General features: G+C 44.3%; 1 protein-coding gene across 9 annotated transcripts in view; it reads left to right on the forward strand.

The window, feature by feature from the left end:
• The first annotated feature begins 10,856 nt into the window (after positions 1 to 10,856).
• The window catches only part of LOC121530953 (ankyrin-1-like), a 70,942-nt gene continuing 67,213 nt past the window's right edge, over positions 10,857 to 14,585 (forward strand). For 5 of the 9 annotated variants that reach the window (XM_045226920.1, XM_045226922.1, XM_045226925.1 and 2 more), the window contains exon 1: positions 10,859 to 11,106. In XM_045226920.1, coding sequence (XP_045082855.1) covers positions 11,080 to 11,106 — 27 coding nt within the window. In that variant the 5' untranslated portion in view covers positions 10,859 to 11,079. Of the gene's footprint in view, positions 11,107 to 14,585 lie in introns of all 9 variants that reach the window. The other 4 variants (XM_045226924.1, XM_045226927.1, XM_045226928.1 and 1 more) reach the window with 2 other exon arrangements.

A 14,585-nucleotide genomic window follows, 5' to 3' on the forward strand; every position in this document is an offset into this window, starting at 1 on the left:
ATTTATATAACAGTGAAATGGGGAGTGTTTGAAAAATCTAAAAGCCAAATATCTCCTGACAAATTCTTGTAGGCCAATATTTTTACAGATGGGACCGTTTCGGTAAGCGTTTGTGTCTCCCAATGGACAGAAAGAAAATCCCAACTAGCTCTCACAGTCTCACGTCACAATTAGATGTTCATCCATGTTACTCAAACGTCAAATTGTTGTTGCAAATGTCACATTTTGAAGGGTTTGAGGTTAAATTTAGGCATCAAATCCGAATTTTTAAGGTTAGGGTTAAGTTTAGGCATTAACTCCGAAATCTCAAGGTTAGGGTGAAGTTTAGGTATTAACTCTGAAATCTTAAGGTGAGGCATTAACACCGAATGGTTAAGGTAAGGGTTAAGATTTGAAATAGGCTTAAAACAAACATCTCAAAAACAACTTTCTATTGCTGGATTTAAAATTCCAGTATTTGGAATTAGAGGTTGCAATCCATCTATTGCTGGATTCGAACTTGCAACCTTTGGAATCAGAGGCAGATGGTTAAGTTTTGGCATTAACTCCGAATATTTCAGGTTAGGGTTAAGTTTAGGCATTGACTCCGAAATCTTAAGGTGAAGCATTAATTCCGAATGGTTAAGGTAAGGGTTAAGGTTTGGGATAGGCTTAAAATAAAAATAACTTTCTATCGCTGGATTTGAACTTCCAACCTTTGGAATCAGAAGCAGATACTTACGCCCATCCGCCATCCCCATCCACAACGCCCGAGCAAAACCAAAACCTACTTGAAGGTAACAGCGCTCACTGTTGCCCCCTAGTGGCCAGTTTCCACGTCATCTCCCGACATCCTCAGACATGGATGGACGTCGAATACTGACTTGTATCAAGGGTGACCCGGCTGGAAATGCATACACCAGTGCAGGATCCCCAGTGTCCAATGCTACTTAATAATATAAACCTTTGCTATCTTCAGCTTGGAATTAGCGTGTGTCCATCTCAACCTTCAGGCTGACGTTTGGCAACTTGAACCTTCAGCTCCCCCACAGATTTCCTATGGGATTAAGGTCTGGAGACTGGCTAGGCCACTCCAAGACCTTAATGTGCTTCTTCTTGAGACACTCTTTTGTTGCCTTGGCCATGTGTTTTGGGTCATTGTCATGCTGGAATACCCATCCACAACCCATTTTCAATGCCCTGGCTGAGGGAAGGAGGTTCTCACCCAAGATTTGACAGTACATGGCCTTGTCCATCGTCCCTTTGATGCGGTGAAGTTGTCCTGTCCCCTTAGCAGAAAAACATCTCCAAAGCATAATGTTTCCACCGCCATGTTTGACAGTGGGGATGGTGTTCTTGGGGTCATAGGCAACATTCCTCCTCCTCCAAACACGGCGAGTTGAGTTGATGCCAAAGAGCTCAATTTTGGTCTCATCTGACCACAACACTTTCACCCAGTTCTCCTCTGAATCATTCTGATGTTCATTGGCAAACTTCAGACGGGCATGTATATGTGCTTTCTTGAGCAGGGGGACCTTGCAGGCGCTGCAGGATTTCAGTCCTTCACGGCGTAGTGTGTTACAAATTTGTTTTCTTGGTGACTATGGTCCCAGCTGCCTTGAGATCATTGACAAGATCCTCCCGTGTAGTTCTGGGCTGATTCCTCACCGTTCTCATGATCATTGCAACTCCTCGAGGTGAGATCTTGCATGGAGCCCCAGGCCGAGGGAGATTGACAGTTCTTTTGTGTTTCTTCCATTTGCGAATAATCGCACCAACTGTTGTCACCTTCTCGCCAAGCTGCTTGGCGATGGTCTTGTAGCCCATTCCAGCCTTGTGTAGGTCTACAATCTTGTCCCTGACATCCTTGGAGAGCTCTTTGGTCTTGGCCATGGTGGAGAGTTTGGAATCTGATTGATTGATTGCTTCTGTGGACAGGTGTCTTTTATACAGGTAACAAACTGAGATTAGCAGCACTCCCTTTAAGAGTGTGCTCCTAATCTCAGCTCGTTACCTGTATAAAAGACACCTGGGAGCCATACATCTTTCTGATTGAGAGTGGGTCAAATACTTATTTCCCTCATTAAAATGCAAATCAATTTATAACATTTTTGACATGTGTTTTTCTGGATTTTTGTTGTTGTTATTCTGTCTCTCACTGTTCAAATAAACCTACCATTAAAATTATAGACTGATCATTTCTTTGTCAGTTGGCAAACGTACAAAATCAGCAGGGGATCAAATACTTTTTTCCCTCACTGTACATGAAATTAGTTTCAATAGGAAATATAGCCAAATGAATAGGAAATGTAGTCATTGGCAAGGTTAGAAATAATGATTTTTAATTGAAATAATAATTGTGTCCTTCAAACTTTGCTTTCGTCAAAGAATCATCAATTTGCAGCAATTACAGCCTTGCAGACCTTTGACATTCTAGTTGTCATTTTGTTGAGGTAATCTGAAGAGATTTCACCCCATGCTTCCTGAAGCACCTCCCACAAGTTGGATTGGCTTGATGGGCACTTCTTACATACCATACAGTCAAGCTGCTCCCGCAACAGCTCAATAGTGTTGAGATCTGGTGACTGTGCTGGCCACTCCATTATAGACAGAATACCAGCTGACTGCTTCTTCCCTAAATAGGTATTGCATAGTTTGGAGCTGTGCTTTGGGTCATTGTCCTGTTGTAGGAGGAAATTGACTCCAATCAAGCGCCGTCCACAGGGTATGGCATGGCGCTGCAAAATGGAGTGATCCCTTTTACCCTGTAAAAATCTCCCACTTTACCACCACCAAAGCACCCCCAGACCATCACATTGCCTCCACCATTCTTGACAGATGGCATCAAGCACTCCTCCAGCATATTTTCATTTGGTCTGCGTCTCACAAATGTTCTTCTTTGTGATCCGAACACCTCAAACTTTGATTCGTCTGTCCATAACACTTTTTTCCAATCTTCCTCTGTCCAGTGTCTGTGTTCTTTTGCCCATCTTAATCTTTTCTTTTTATTGGCCAGTCTGAGATATGGCTTTTTCTTTGCAACTCTGCCTAGAAGGTCAGCATCCCGGAGTCGCCTCTTCACTGTTGACGTTGAGACTGGTGTTTTGCGGGTACTATTTAATGAAGCTGCCAGTTGAGGACCTGTGAGGCGTCTGTTTCTCAAACTAGACAATCTAATGTATTTGTCCTCTTGCTCAGTTGTGCACCGGGGCCTCCCACTCCTCTTTCTATTCTGGTTAGAGCCAGTTTGCGCTGGACTGTAAAGGGAGTAGTACACAGCGTTGTACGAGATCTTCAGTTTCTTGGCAATTTCTCGTATGGAATAGCCTTCATTTCTCAGAACAAGAATAGACTGACGAGTTTCAGAAGAAAGTTATTTGTTTCTGGCCATTTTGAGCCTGTAATCGAACCCACAATTGTTGATGCTCCAGATACTCAACTAGTCTCATAAAGGCCAGTTTAATTGCTTCTTTAATCAGCACAACAGTTTTCAGCTGTGCTAGCATAATTGCAAAAGGGTTTTCTAATGATCAATTAGCCTTTTAAAATGATAAACTTGGATTAGCAAACACAACGTGCCATTGGAACACAGGACTGATAGTTGCTGATAATGGGCCTCTGTACGCCTATGTAGATATTCCATTAAAAATCAGCTGTTTCCAGCTACAATAGCCATTTACAACATTAACAATGTCTACACTGTATTTCTGATCAATTGTATGTTATTTTAATGGACAAAGAAATTGCTTTCCTTTTGAAAACAAGGACATTTCTAAGTGACCCCAAACTTTTGAACGGTTGTGTATGTAATCAGTTTGATTTCTGCATTGTTTGGTTTTCATTTAATTTGTAGTATCTGAAGTAAATTACCATCTTATCATTTTTGACAGACTTGTCACCATCTCTTTTCTTGCTTCAAAGGTAATCCATCATATTGGCAATCTTTAATTTTCTTCTACATTACGCTTGTGTTTGCACGTGAGAGTGTGCGGACACACAAACATACACATAAGCATGCAGAAACTCTCTCTACCTCCCCAGGAGGCGTTTATTTATTATCTCTGTTGCCGCAGTCATTCCCAATACATCCTACCTCGTTTCCACTGAGCCATGTACCCCTTGCTCTCTTCATCCGTCTCTCTTGTCATCCCTCCACTCTCTGGCTCTCTCCCTCTCTCCTCTCCTCTTGTCTCCTCTCTCTGACTGGAGGTGAGAGATGAGGCTGGTGATACATAAAGGCAGTTAGCAGCAAATCAATGATCAATGGAGGCCTGTACCTCTCTCATGGCCCGTACATCTGGACATGCCAGGAACCCAACACACACACACACACACACACACACACACACACACACACACACACACACACACACACACACACACACACACACACACACACAGGGACAGACAGGATACAGTAGATGACGGATAGCAGTACACTATGTCTTGACTAGTGGGAGGTAGACCTCTGGTATTGAACACAGAATATTCCCACAGCACTACTTCTACTACCATACTCTTTACTACTCAATGGAGACACTACTGTCCTGCTGTTTTTATACTTAATAAATCACTATGCAGACATGACTTAGTTTTCTGCAGAGTGAAGTATGACATCCACAGTATTGGCTAGCAACCCTGAAGCCCCAGAATGGCAGAGCCCATTTCTGACAGTGTCAGAGGAGTGCCTCAGGTTTGAATGGAGTCAGTGGCGTCTGGGGTCACTCTGGGCTCCACACTTATTAAACAGGTTGAGTGAATTATGGCCGGGCGGGCTGCTTGGACCGGACTCTCCCCTGCATACATCACCATGTCACTTAGACTCACTTATTCTGCAGAGTGGCTCCTCCAGGCAGCTCTGCAGCTCATACCCTTGCAGAACAGAGACACAGGGAGGGACTATCCACTCCATAGCCAAGATTGGCACATCCCAGTGTGAAGCAGGGCTCCATAGACGGGGGCTGCCATACAATAACAGTACCCAGCCCAGGCCACTGTGTAATGGGGCTGTGTGTAGGCTGGGCTGGCCCAGTTGGTGCAGTGCAGTGTGAGTTAGCCAGCCTGCATGTGTTATTACCAGACTGGAGCAGAGTGAAGTGACAGAACATTATTATAACAGCACAGAACAGGGCCAGCATAGATTGGGCTGCACTGCATGGATGCCAATCTCTCCCCTTTCAACATCATCTTGTTTTCTCAGGCTTTCTCTCACACATATATACTGAGTGTACAAAACATGCTCTTTCCATGACATAGACTGACCGGGTGAATGATTTGATCCCTTATTGATGTCACCTCTTAAATCCACTTCAGTGTAGATGAAGGGGAGGAGACAGGTTAAAGAAGGATTTGTAAGCCTTGAGACACTTGAAACATGGATAGTGTATGTGCCATTCAGATGGTGAATGGGCAAGACAAAATATAAGTGCCTTTGAACGGGGTATGGTAGTAGGTGTCAGGCGCACCGCTTTGAGTGTGTCAAGAACTGCAATGCTGCTGGGTTTTTCATGCTCAACAGTTTTCCGTGTGTATCAAGAATAGTCCACCACCCAAAGGACATCCAGCCAACTTGAGACAACTGTGGGATGCATTGGAGTCAACATGGGCCAGAATCCTTGTGGAACGCTTTCGACACCTTGTAGAGTCCATGCCCCGACTAATTTAGGCTCTTCTCAGGGAAAAAGGTGTGCAACTCAATATTTGGAAGGTGTTCCTAATGTTTTGTACACTCTGTATACACACAGTATTCTTACACATTAACTTACTCCCATTCCATAAGTTTCACACTACCCCTCCGCACCACACAGCCAGGAGAGACAGAGGGGGAGAGAGGGTAGGAGAGATCAATGGCCATGACTCATTCTGTGCTTTAGCCAGCTCTCTGATGCCCCTCTCAGACAGCAGACAGAGGGAGCGAGAAAGCACACTACAGTGAGCCGTTGCCACCCCCCCATTATATTTCTCCCTGTCTCGCCACTCAAAAAGACTAATGGGTCACTAGTCTTGGTCTGAAATTGCTGCCATTGCTCTACTGAATTGCTATGGTCACAGTGTTACACGGGTCCATCTTGTCTTTACATGTCTACAGACAAATCTCTCACCCTGTTGGTGTGATTGGGGCACAGTAGCTTACAGTATGTATAGGGTATAGGCCAACATTTATACTGTACAGTCCATGAGTGTCTTAGCCTGAAGCGGTCTGTTAGCCACCTTTAAGCACTATAGCTTCTTATGAACGGCGTTAACAGTCCTGTCTTAGCCTAGTGTGTTCTGTAGCCTGGTGGCCCACAGGCTAATGTTGCCTGTGAGGAACTGAGGCCCAGGCTGAGTAGGTGGCCCCACGCTGGTCTGTTTGTCAAAGAATACAAGTACTAAAGTCCCAGGCCACTACAGAGACAAGGATTTCAAAATGTCATTTTTTTCTATTTCGTTTAAGGACTTCAGGGTGAACACATTTACAAACACCAACACAGATACATACACAAGAACAGTCCAGCAGTTCGTCCTGGTAGAAGCCATGTAGTTGCACTGCGTTGTTGAGTCCATTTGGGGGTTTGCCGCTGCCGCCTGCCTACCGCACGGTTGCTGGACTCCATTGCACGCCCTCCAGCACAGGCCACATAGAGGGGGAGAACAGAGCAAGGGTAAGGAGGAGATCATTCTCACGGAGCACCTCAAATCACTCTCACATGTACGGAAAGTTATTAGTCCCATATCTGGGAAATAGCCAGTAGCAGTGCGTGGTTGAAATCACTGGGGAAGCCAATACTGTATATAGGCCTAAAGGCTGAGACAATAAGAAGACACAGTGGCAGAATAAATTCAATCACACCTTTGTTTTATCACGAAACCGGATAGCAACCTCTGTCCAGTGAAGTCCACAAAGCATATTGCATGTAACAGACATTACATGACCTACAGCACGGTCAAGTATGTTAATGTTTCCAACATTTCCGGACCACTAAACAACTACTGATTTAGAACCACAGAGAGTTACCGCAAGTCGCAAATAAAACAGGAGCAGCCTCCACTATTCCAGCACCATTTCAACATCATCAAATCACCTCTGCTTAGTCTAATACAGTGACAACTAAAAGATACCAAAAACAATTTAGTCCAATCAATGTAAGCTAAATATCATGGGACTGTCCATGGTTCTGATTTGTGTGTGTGTGTGTGTGTGTGTGCGTGCGCGTTCGTGCAAGTAGAAAAACATGTTGACTCACCCTACTTGTAGAGAAACACCAATGCCATCCTCCTTTCTTTCATGTTGACGAAACGGTCTATCACTCTGTCATACAGTACATTATTATTACATACATTATTTTTTGTTGTCCTAAGCCCTATTCACACGGGACTAGTATTACTATAGAACGTCGGTTATGTAATTACTACCCCAGCATGTCCGTTTTTCCAGTGGATGATTCGGACGTGATTAGTTTTACCAAACTGCCCCTGTAATTATTTTTTTAATGACAGAAGCCTGGAGGCTCTTCTAGGCGTGAAGATGTTTCATGTCTAGGGATAGCCTAATGTTGGCCTAATGGCCTTCAGTTCAGAGAAAGTCAAAATAAAAGTGCATATCAATAGCCGAAGAACCATGAACTGTAACCTATGCAGACATTTAATTAACTGCCGTATTTGTATTTATCAATTCATTGGCACAATATTGTCGACTTCATCTTTTAAAAGAGAAGTATGGCACTAGGAAAGTTGATATGTGACAAAACAGATAATTCATCGGTAGGCTAGGTCCATAGCACTTTGTTTGAAGCATAATTTTGTTCCAATGTTCTTCTTACCCAAACTGGGTGCAGCACCTGTTAAACTCTGTAATATCCCTCAAAACACAGGGATGACAATTTGCATGGGATAAGTGTTATCAGAGGACCAGGGAGTTTGCCGAAAAAAACTAGGTTTTTAGGGCTGGGATAATAACCTTCCTGCCTAGTAAAAATTACTGACATGGCAGATTCAGACGGGACTAAAATTACAGATGTTGTGATTTGTGCTCGTGCTGTTTCTTTCTCTCGGATACTTTCTCCTGTGAGATACATTCAGCCTCTTGCAAATTGAAGGAAAATTATTAAACACAGAGATGAAAGATACATTATTTTATGTTATGTATTTTTTTCCTTGGTACATTCTTGGCATCCATGAATACACGCCACTGGAAATAACGTGCATTGTGTCAGCCGTCATCTGAGCATTGTAGCAGCATCGGTTCGGCTCAACCCTCTTGGACCAGGAAGTAGCAACGGCGGCAGTGGTCGTGGCAGCGGCAGCAGTGGTAGCAGTTCCGGAAGTGAGCTCTGAGCTCTCCTTTTGAGCAGTGCAGTGGCTCATTAGAGTAAATCAATACAGGTGTGCCAGTTCAGGGGAAAGCCCATCTCCAAGGAGACCAGCCAAGGAGGCGGGGACTAAATTAATAAATTAGGGGAAACACACAGAGGAGAGAGAGGCACAGTAAACCAAAAAAAACATGCACAGGTAAGAATAAAGCACACAGTTACTAAACAAATGTCCACTGCAACTGAAATAAACACCATATTCACAAAATAAGAGCTGGTTCTCTAAAAAGCGAATAATAACCGACTGGCACCTGCGACATGTGTATGTAACACGCCCCTCCTAAACCCACCACCTCTCTGGAGCAGTGCTGAGGCTACAGGCCAATAATGCACTTCCCAATACAGCCACCAGAGGGCTGTAGCTCCAGTGCTACGATCTACAGTCCAGTTCCATCCCTACACAGGAGCATGTCTCTGAGCATTAGATTACCAAATACCAGGGAGATTTGCTCTCCAGTATCTGTGCATTATCTCTGTGGAAGCTTTGTTCTGGATCAGATAGTGTCAGTTAGTCTTCTACCGTAGCAGCCTTTCAATTTAGTTGATTTTAGCTACATCTTAATCATTTGGCAGACGCTCAAGTCTAGATGTACTATACTGTGTATGCATGCCTGCCTGCGCGCCTGTGATCGTCGATGCAATAAAGAGTGTGTGTGTGTGTGTGTCAATGAAAGTGTGTGACAGAATGACAGATTAAAAGAGGGGGACTGACGGAGTGTCCATGTTGATGTTGATTCCAACCCCACCTTATGAAGTCTCCCCAGTGTTTCGGCAAGCATCAGGAAATAGGCAATAAAACCCCACAAAGCGCCCGCTACACGCTGATGGTAGTGGCCCTAAAGAGCAGGGAGAGAGGGGTTTTGTCCTGCCAACGAGGGGGGCAGGATGGGAAGTCTAGAGGGCACATCTGTCCCCACCCTAAATCAGCCACACCACAAAACAGGAGAGCACAGTATATCTCAGTATATAACCCAGGCCCATACACATTCAGAGTAGTGGGTCGTTCCTCTCTCTGTCCCTGTTTGTACCAGTCTAGGCCTAGTCTTGAGCTTATGTGTGGGCCAGAAAGAATGTTTGGTAAAAGTATGACTATGGGAGGCCAGGCAGACTTTGGTAAAAGTATGACTATGGGAGGCCAGGCAGACTGTTTGGTAAAAGTATGACTATGGGAGGCCAGGCAGACTGTTTGGTAAAAGTATGACTATGGGAGGCCAGGCAGACTGTTTGGTAAAAGTATGACAATGGGAGGCCAGGCAGACTGGTGCTGTTTTAGAAGTCTCTGTAACAGGGAACATAATTGACTCTTGAAAGATACCAGACTGGTTCCATCATTACGCACGTCTGGACTCTGAAGAGCTCTTATCAGTCTGTTGTTCCTGCTATGTTATCACTCAACTTTAGCTTCCTCAGTGGACTCAGAGCCAGGGGATATTATGGAGCAGAGGTTTGTTAGATAATATTAAGATTATGAAAGGAGCTTGTTTGCCCTCTATAGCTGAGGACCACAGGCTAATTTGTCATCTCTTCACGGACGTTAGTGTCTCAAGTCCCCTGCCCTGCAGTGGTTGGCACTGGTAACTCTCACCCACATAACACACCCGAACCCAGGGCTGAGCCAGTCACGTGATGTTTTTACCCAGGTCACGGTCCATTGCCACTGAGTGGTGTGTAACCCCCTCTCAGGAGGGGCTACAGTTCCCCTCTCCCCTCATCCCCCTCTCCTACAAGCATTTATCTCTCTGCGTGGTTTTGGCAGTGATGTGCTTTTCCCAGCATTTAGCCAGGAGAGGCAGAGAGGAGGAAGAGGGGGAGAAAAGGAGGCCTTTTCAGGCGGGGAATGACAGACGCTTTATTAAAAAAGGCAGGGCTCTTTGAGAGTCTGGCCCCCTTGGCCTCCCCCCGCCCCGTGCGTCTGGTCCATTGTCACTGGGTAGTGGCAGCGTAAATGGCCCCCCCACTGGGCGCTTTGTCACTGTAAGTCACTCCACAGACTGGAACAGACCCGCTCACACATCACATGAATTCTCCACCCGAAACACAACGCCTTTCTGTAAATGGCAGGCTGAGAATTTTTTTTTTGTCTGGCTGTCACAAAAAATACAGGAGGGACAGAGAGTTGTGGGGAGACATGTAGCAAAGGAAGGACAGCAGAAAAGAAGGGATCAACCTGGGGGTGAAAGAGAGAGAGCTGGGGGACATCAAAACAAGTGAAAAGTAAAGAGAGAGAACGAGGGAGGGAGCTGGTGGAGAGAGAGGGAGACAGTAAATGGAAGGATGAAGAAAGAGAGAAAAGGAAATAGACAAATGAGTGAAAGAGAGACAGGGAGAGGTAGTGGGCGAGGCGACACAGACTGAGGGGAACATATTTGTTTATGAGTGTGTTTGTGAAATGTGTGTCTTTAGATACAGGCAGCCTTCCTCTAGAGATAAACACCCTACCCCCCTCAGCCCCACCCTCTCCCATCCCCTCCCACCCTGGATGGGCCCTGTGCACTCAAGTGTGTGTGTCTACGTGTGTGTGTTTAGGTGGGACAGGGTCTCAGTGCCCAGTCCCAGCATACACTCTCAGGGGCAAGGAAACGACTGTAGAGCGTGTGTGTAAGTGAGAGAGAGAGAGAGAGAGAGAGAGAGAGAGAGAGAGAGAGAGAGAGAGAGAGAGAGAGAGAGAGAGAGAGAGAGAGAGAGAGAGAGAGAGAGAGAAATAGAGAAAGAGAGAAAAGCAGAGAGAGGGAGTGGAGGGCCAACAAACATGCCGGCCAAGATCATCACCTGTGGAGTGAGTAGAAACTGGATTGTGTTCCATAACCAATATCTGTCTCCGTTATTATTCCTTCATCACTCTAATCTCTTCACTCTCTCCTTCGCTCTATTCTCTCACTGTTCATGCTACTGACTCTCTGACAGTCTGTCTGTGGGTTTATCTGTTTGCTCTGTTCAGCAGTCTTGTTTCTGTATACTACAGTTTAACCATGTTGTGGTCTTAGATCACATGCTTAGAACTTCCACTACCTTTCCCTGTGATCTCTAACTAACCCACCTGTCCATTTTCCCTGTCTGTCCACCTGTATAATTTTGCTGCACAGTTATTAGACTATCCTTTTATTTTAATCCATCTCTCTATTTTTAATCAATGAACTGATGCTATTCAAACACTTCATTCTAACACATGAATCTTCAGTTACAGTATAATTTACTTAGATATCAATTCATCTTTACTTTCCTATATCTTCATGCAGTTTCTCTCTTCATGAACTATTTGGAGACCTCTTCCTCGCTTCCCTCTCTCTATTTGGTCTTCCCTTCATTAATGAATCTGTCCATGTCTGTCTGTCACAGAGAGAAAGGGAGTGTGAAAGGGAGTGAAGGATAGAGGACATGGAGATGATGAGTAGAGGGCTATTTGAGACAGTGTAAACACAGTTGTCTGTTCCATATTGATGCTTCCTGATGACGTTCGTCTCATATTAAACAGATTCATATTTTAGTTAATTCATATTTTAGTTCAGTCTTCAATAGAATAGAACAATAGTGACAGAATGTTGACTGAATTATTTTTACTTTAACTCTCTCAAAACAGAACATCTGCCTGTTCATTTTTTGTCCATTACATTCATTTGACTTGGTGTCCCATAGCAACTACAGATCTCTGTAGGGGAGAGAGTCTAGTTAGTCGTTTGGGATTATTTTAGGGAGTAACGGCGCATGTGTGTCTGTGAGATTAGAAGTGTGTGCGTGAGACGTGCATGTGTGTGATGGGTGTGTGTCCTGTTCTGTAGTCTCTTTGAATCTTGTTATGACTTAGTTTAGGTCTCTGTTATGTTCTGTTGTGGCATGTCTGTTGTGGGTGGGTGGTAAGTAAACTGATGATCAGTACACTGATCTCTCATTAGCTACATCATTTTATCTTGGCTTCAGTGAAGCTCCTGCTAATTTAGGAAGTATGAAAATTAAAAGACACACAGCAGACATCTACGGTATTTTGTCTGTATACTGTATAGCCAGAGGACTGCTGATTCAGCAGTTAGGTGTAGAGGGGGATTTTGGCTACAGCAGAGACCTTCAGAAACAGCAGAGGTCATCTGGTTAAGCATGCTGTGAAAGGCCAGATGATGCAACCTTAAAGGACTCCACACAAAAACGATCTTTCGGTACCTGTTTCATTGGTCCATTGTTGACATAGTCCCAAAATGTTTAGCTTTTCAGCAATCAAGTTTTCAAGATATGTAACTTTCAAAATACAGAAATCATATATAATCATATAATGCTGCGTTTTGCATCATTGGATGCAAAATGCATCATATGGGGATGATATCTGTATTTTCTAAGTTACATATCTTGAAAACTTGATTGCTAACAAGGAAAACATTTTGGGACTATGTCAACAATGGACCAATAAAACAAATACCAAAATATAGTTTTGTAGTGGAATTTTCCATTAAGAAATGTGATGTCACCCATGTGTGTATATTATTGATAGTTGTGAGGATGGGCTAAACATTTTGTACTGTTGCAATTACTGTATCTGATAAGGTTGCCCTTCTCACTCCCATGCTCTCAGTCTTGTCCTCTGTCTGTATCTTTTTATCTCACACACACACATATCATTCAACAGAGCTCAATGCTGCAGCCGTATTTTATTGTCAGTATAGAGGCACATTCAGTGATAGTCGGATCAAAGCTGTAGATCCACTGACTGTGCTTCTGTCTGATTTCACAGATGACAGCTCAGACTCCCTTTGAATTCTCTACACACCTCACTCAATCACCCACTCTCTTCTGGTCACACTCTAAAGTGTAACCCCACGGTGACTACTTAGCTATTTAGCTGTTAACCTAATTACAAAGTCTATTGTAAACATTTTTACATTGAAGTCATTTAGCAGACGCTCTTATCCAGAGCGACTTACAGGAGCAATTAGGGTTAAGTGCCTTGCTCAAGGGCACATCGACAGATTTTTCACCTAGTTGGCTCGGGGATTAGAACCAGCGACCTTTCGGTTACTGGCACAACGCTCTTAACCACTAAGCTACCTGCCGCCCCACATGAGACTTATTAGCAGTCTCTAGTTAATTCCATATACATGCATCCTTGTTACCAAAAGTAATGATAGCGTAACTACGCAGTAGTACACATGCTAAATAATTATTGTCACTTTCTACCATTCTTTCTCACGCTCTAGAAACAGTCCCCTCTCTACTTCTATGGTTCCCCCTCCCTCCATCTTTCCACAAAAGATCTCAAAAACCATGACAATCTCATCCACTATTGAGGGGTCCAGATGGAGGCGTGAGTCAAAGAGAAAGACAGACAGGAACACAGAAACAGAAAGAGAGATAGAAAGTGTGAGAAAGTAAACAGTCAAAAGGAGAGGGAAATATAGGCTGAAGCAGGCAGACAGACAGACAGACAGACAGAGACACAGAAACAGACACAGACACAGACACAGACACAGACGCAAACAGACAGACAGACAGACTGTGTTGAGTGAGTGGTTGTAATTTCTTGACTAGGCTGGTTCCTGTAAGTGTGTCCAGAGTAGAGTCCCTGGGGGTCTCTGTCTGACTGGCTCCTCACCACAACACCACCACCCTGACCGGAAACAACACCTTCACTCTGCAGCTAGCTAGCTCAAACAGACAGAGAGATGGAGGGATGGATGGATGGAGAAAGGTGAAAGATGGAAAGAAAATCAATTTCCAGAACAAATGCAAGTCAGCAGAAAAGTGAAATGGAATAGCTGTTTAAGACATCTCCACAGGAATTTCCATATCCAATGTAGCTATGCTGTGGCCCTAGATAGCATGATGTAGCTGTACTATATGTGCAGGATACCATCTTGTCATAAACTGCACGTAAAACCCCTTATTTGCACCTTACTGCTGGGTGCACAAATAGCTGGGGTGGCATCTCAAATATTTATGATTTGCACCTTGTGCTGTGCCTGCAAAGTCTTAGTGTGCCATTTGCTTATGGAGAGGGGATTGTGTGTGTGTGTGTGTGTGTGTGTGTGTGTGTGTGTGTTATAAACATGCATTCATTCTCAATAATGCATCTATCACAGTGTTGACGGTGAGCTGTGTACTTCAGGCTATGCGTAGTGCAGACTCAGCGCTGGTTTCTGCATCCGTTTCATTGCAGGTTAATGGTTAGCTGCCTGGGTCAGCCTCACACACAGGTCCATAGGGACCAGAGGACGAGAGGTTTCCTCAAGATCAATGGCCCAGCCCTGTGACTCTCCCTGGGGGAGCAAGATC

The sequence above is a fragment of the Coregonus clupeaformis genome, chromosome 18 (genome assembly GCF_020615455.1).
Source record: "Coregonus clupeaformis isolate EN_2021a chromosome 18, ASM2061545v1, whole genome shotgun sequence".
NCBI lineage: Eukaryota > Metazoa > Chordata > Actinopteri > Salmoniformes > Salmonidae > Coregonus > Coregonus clupeaformis.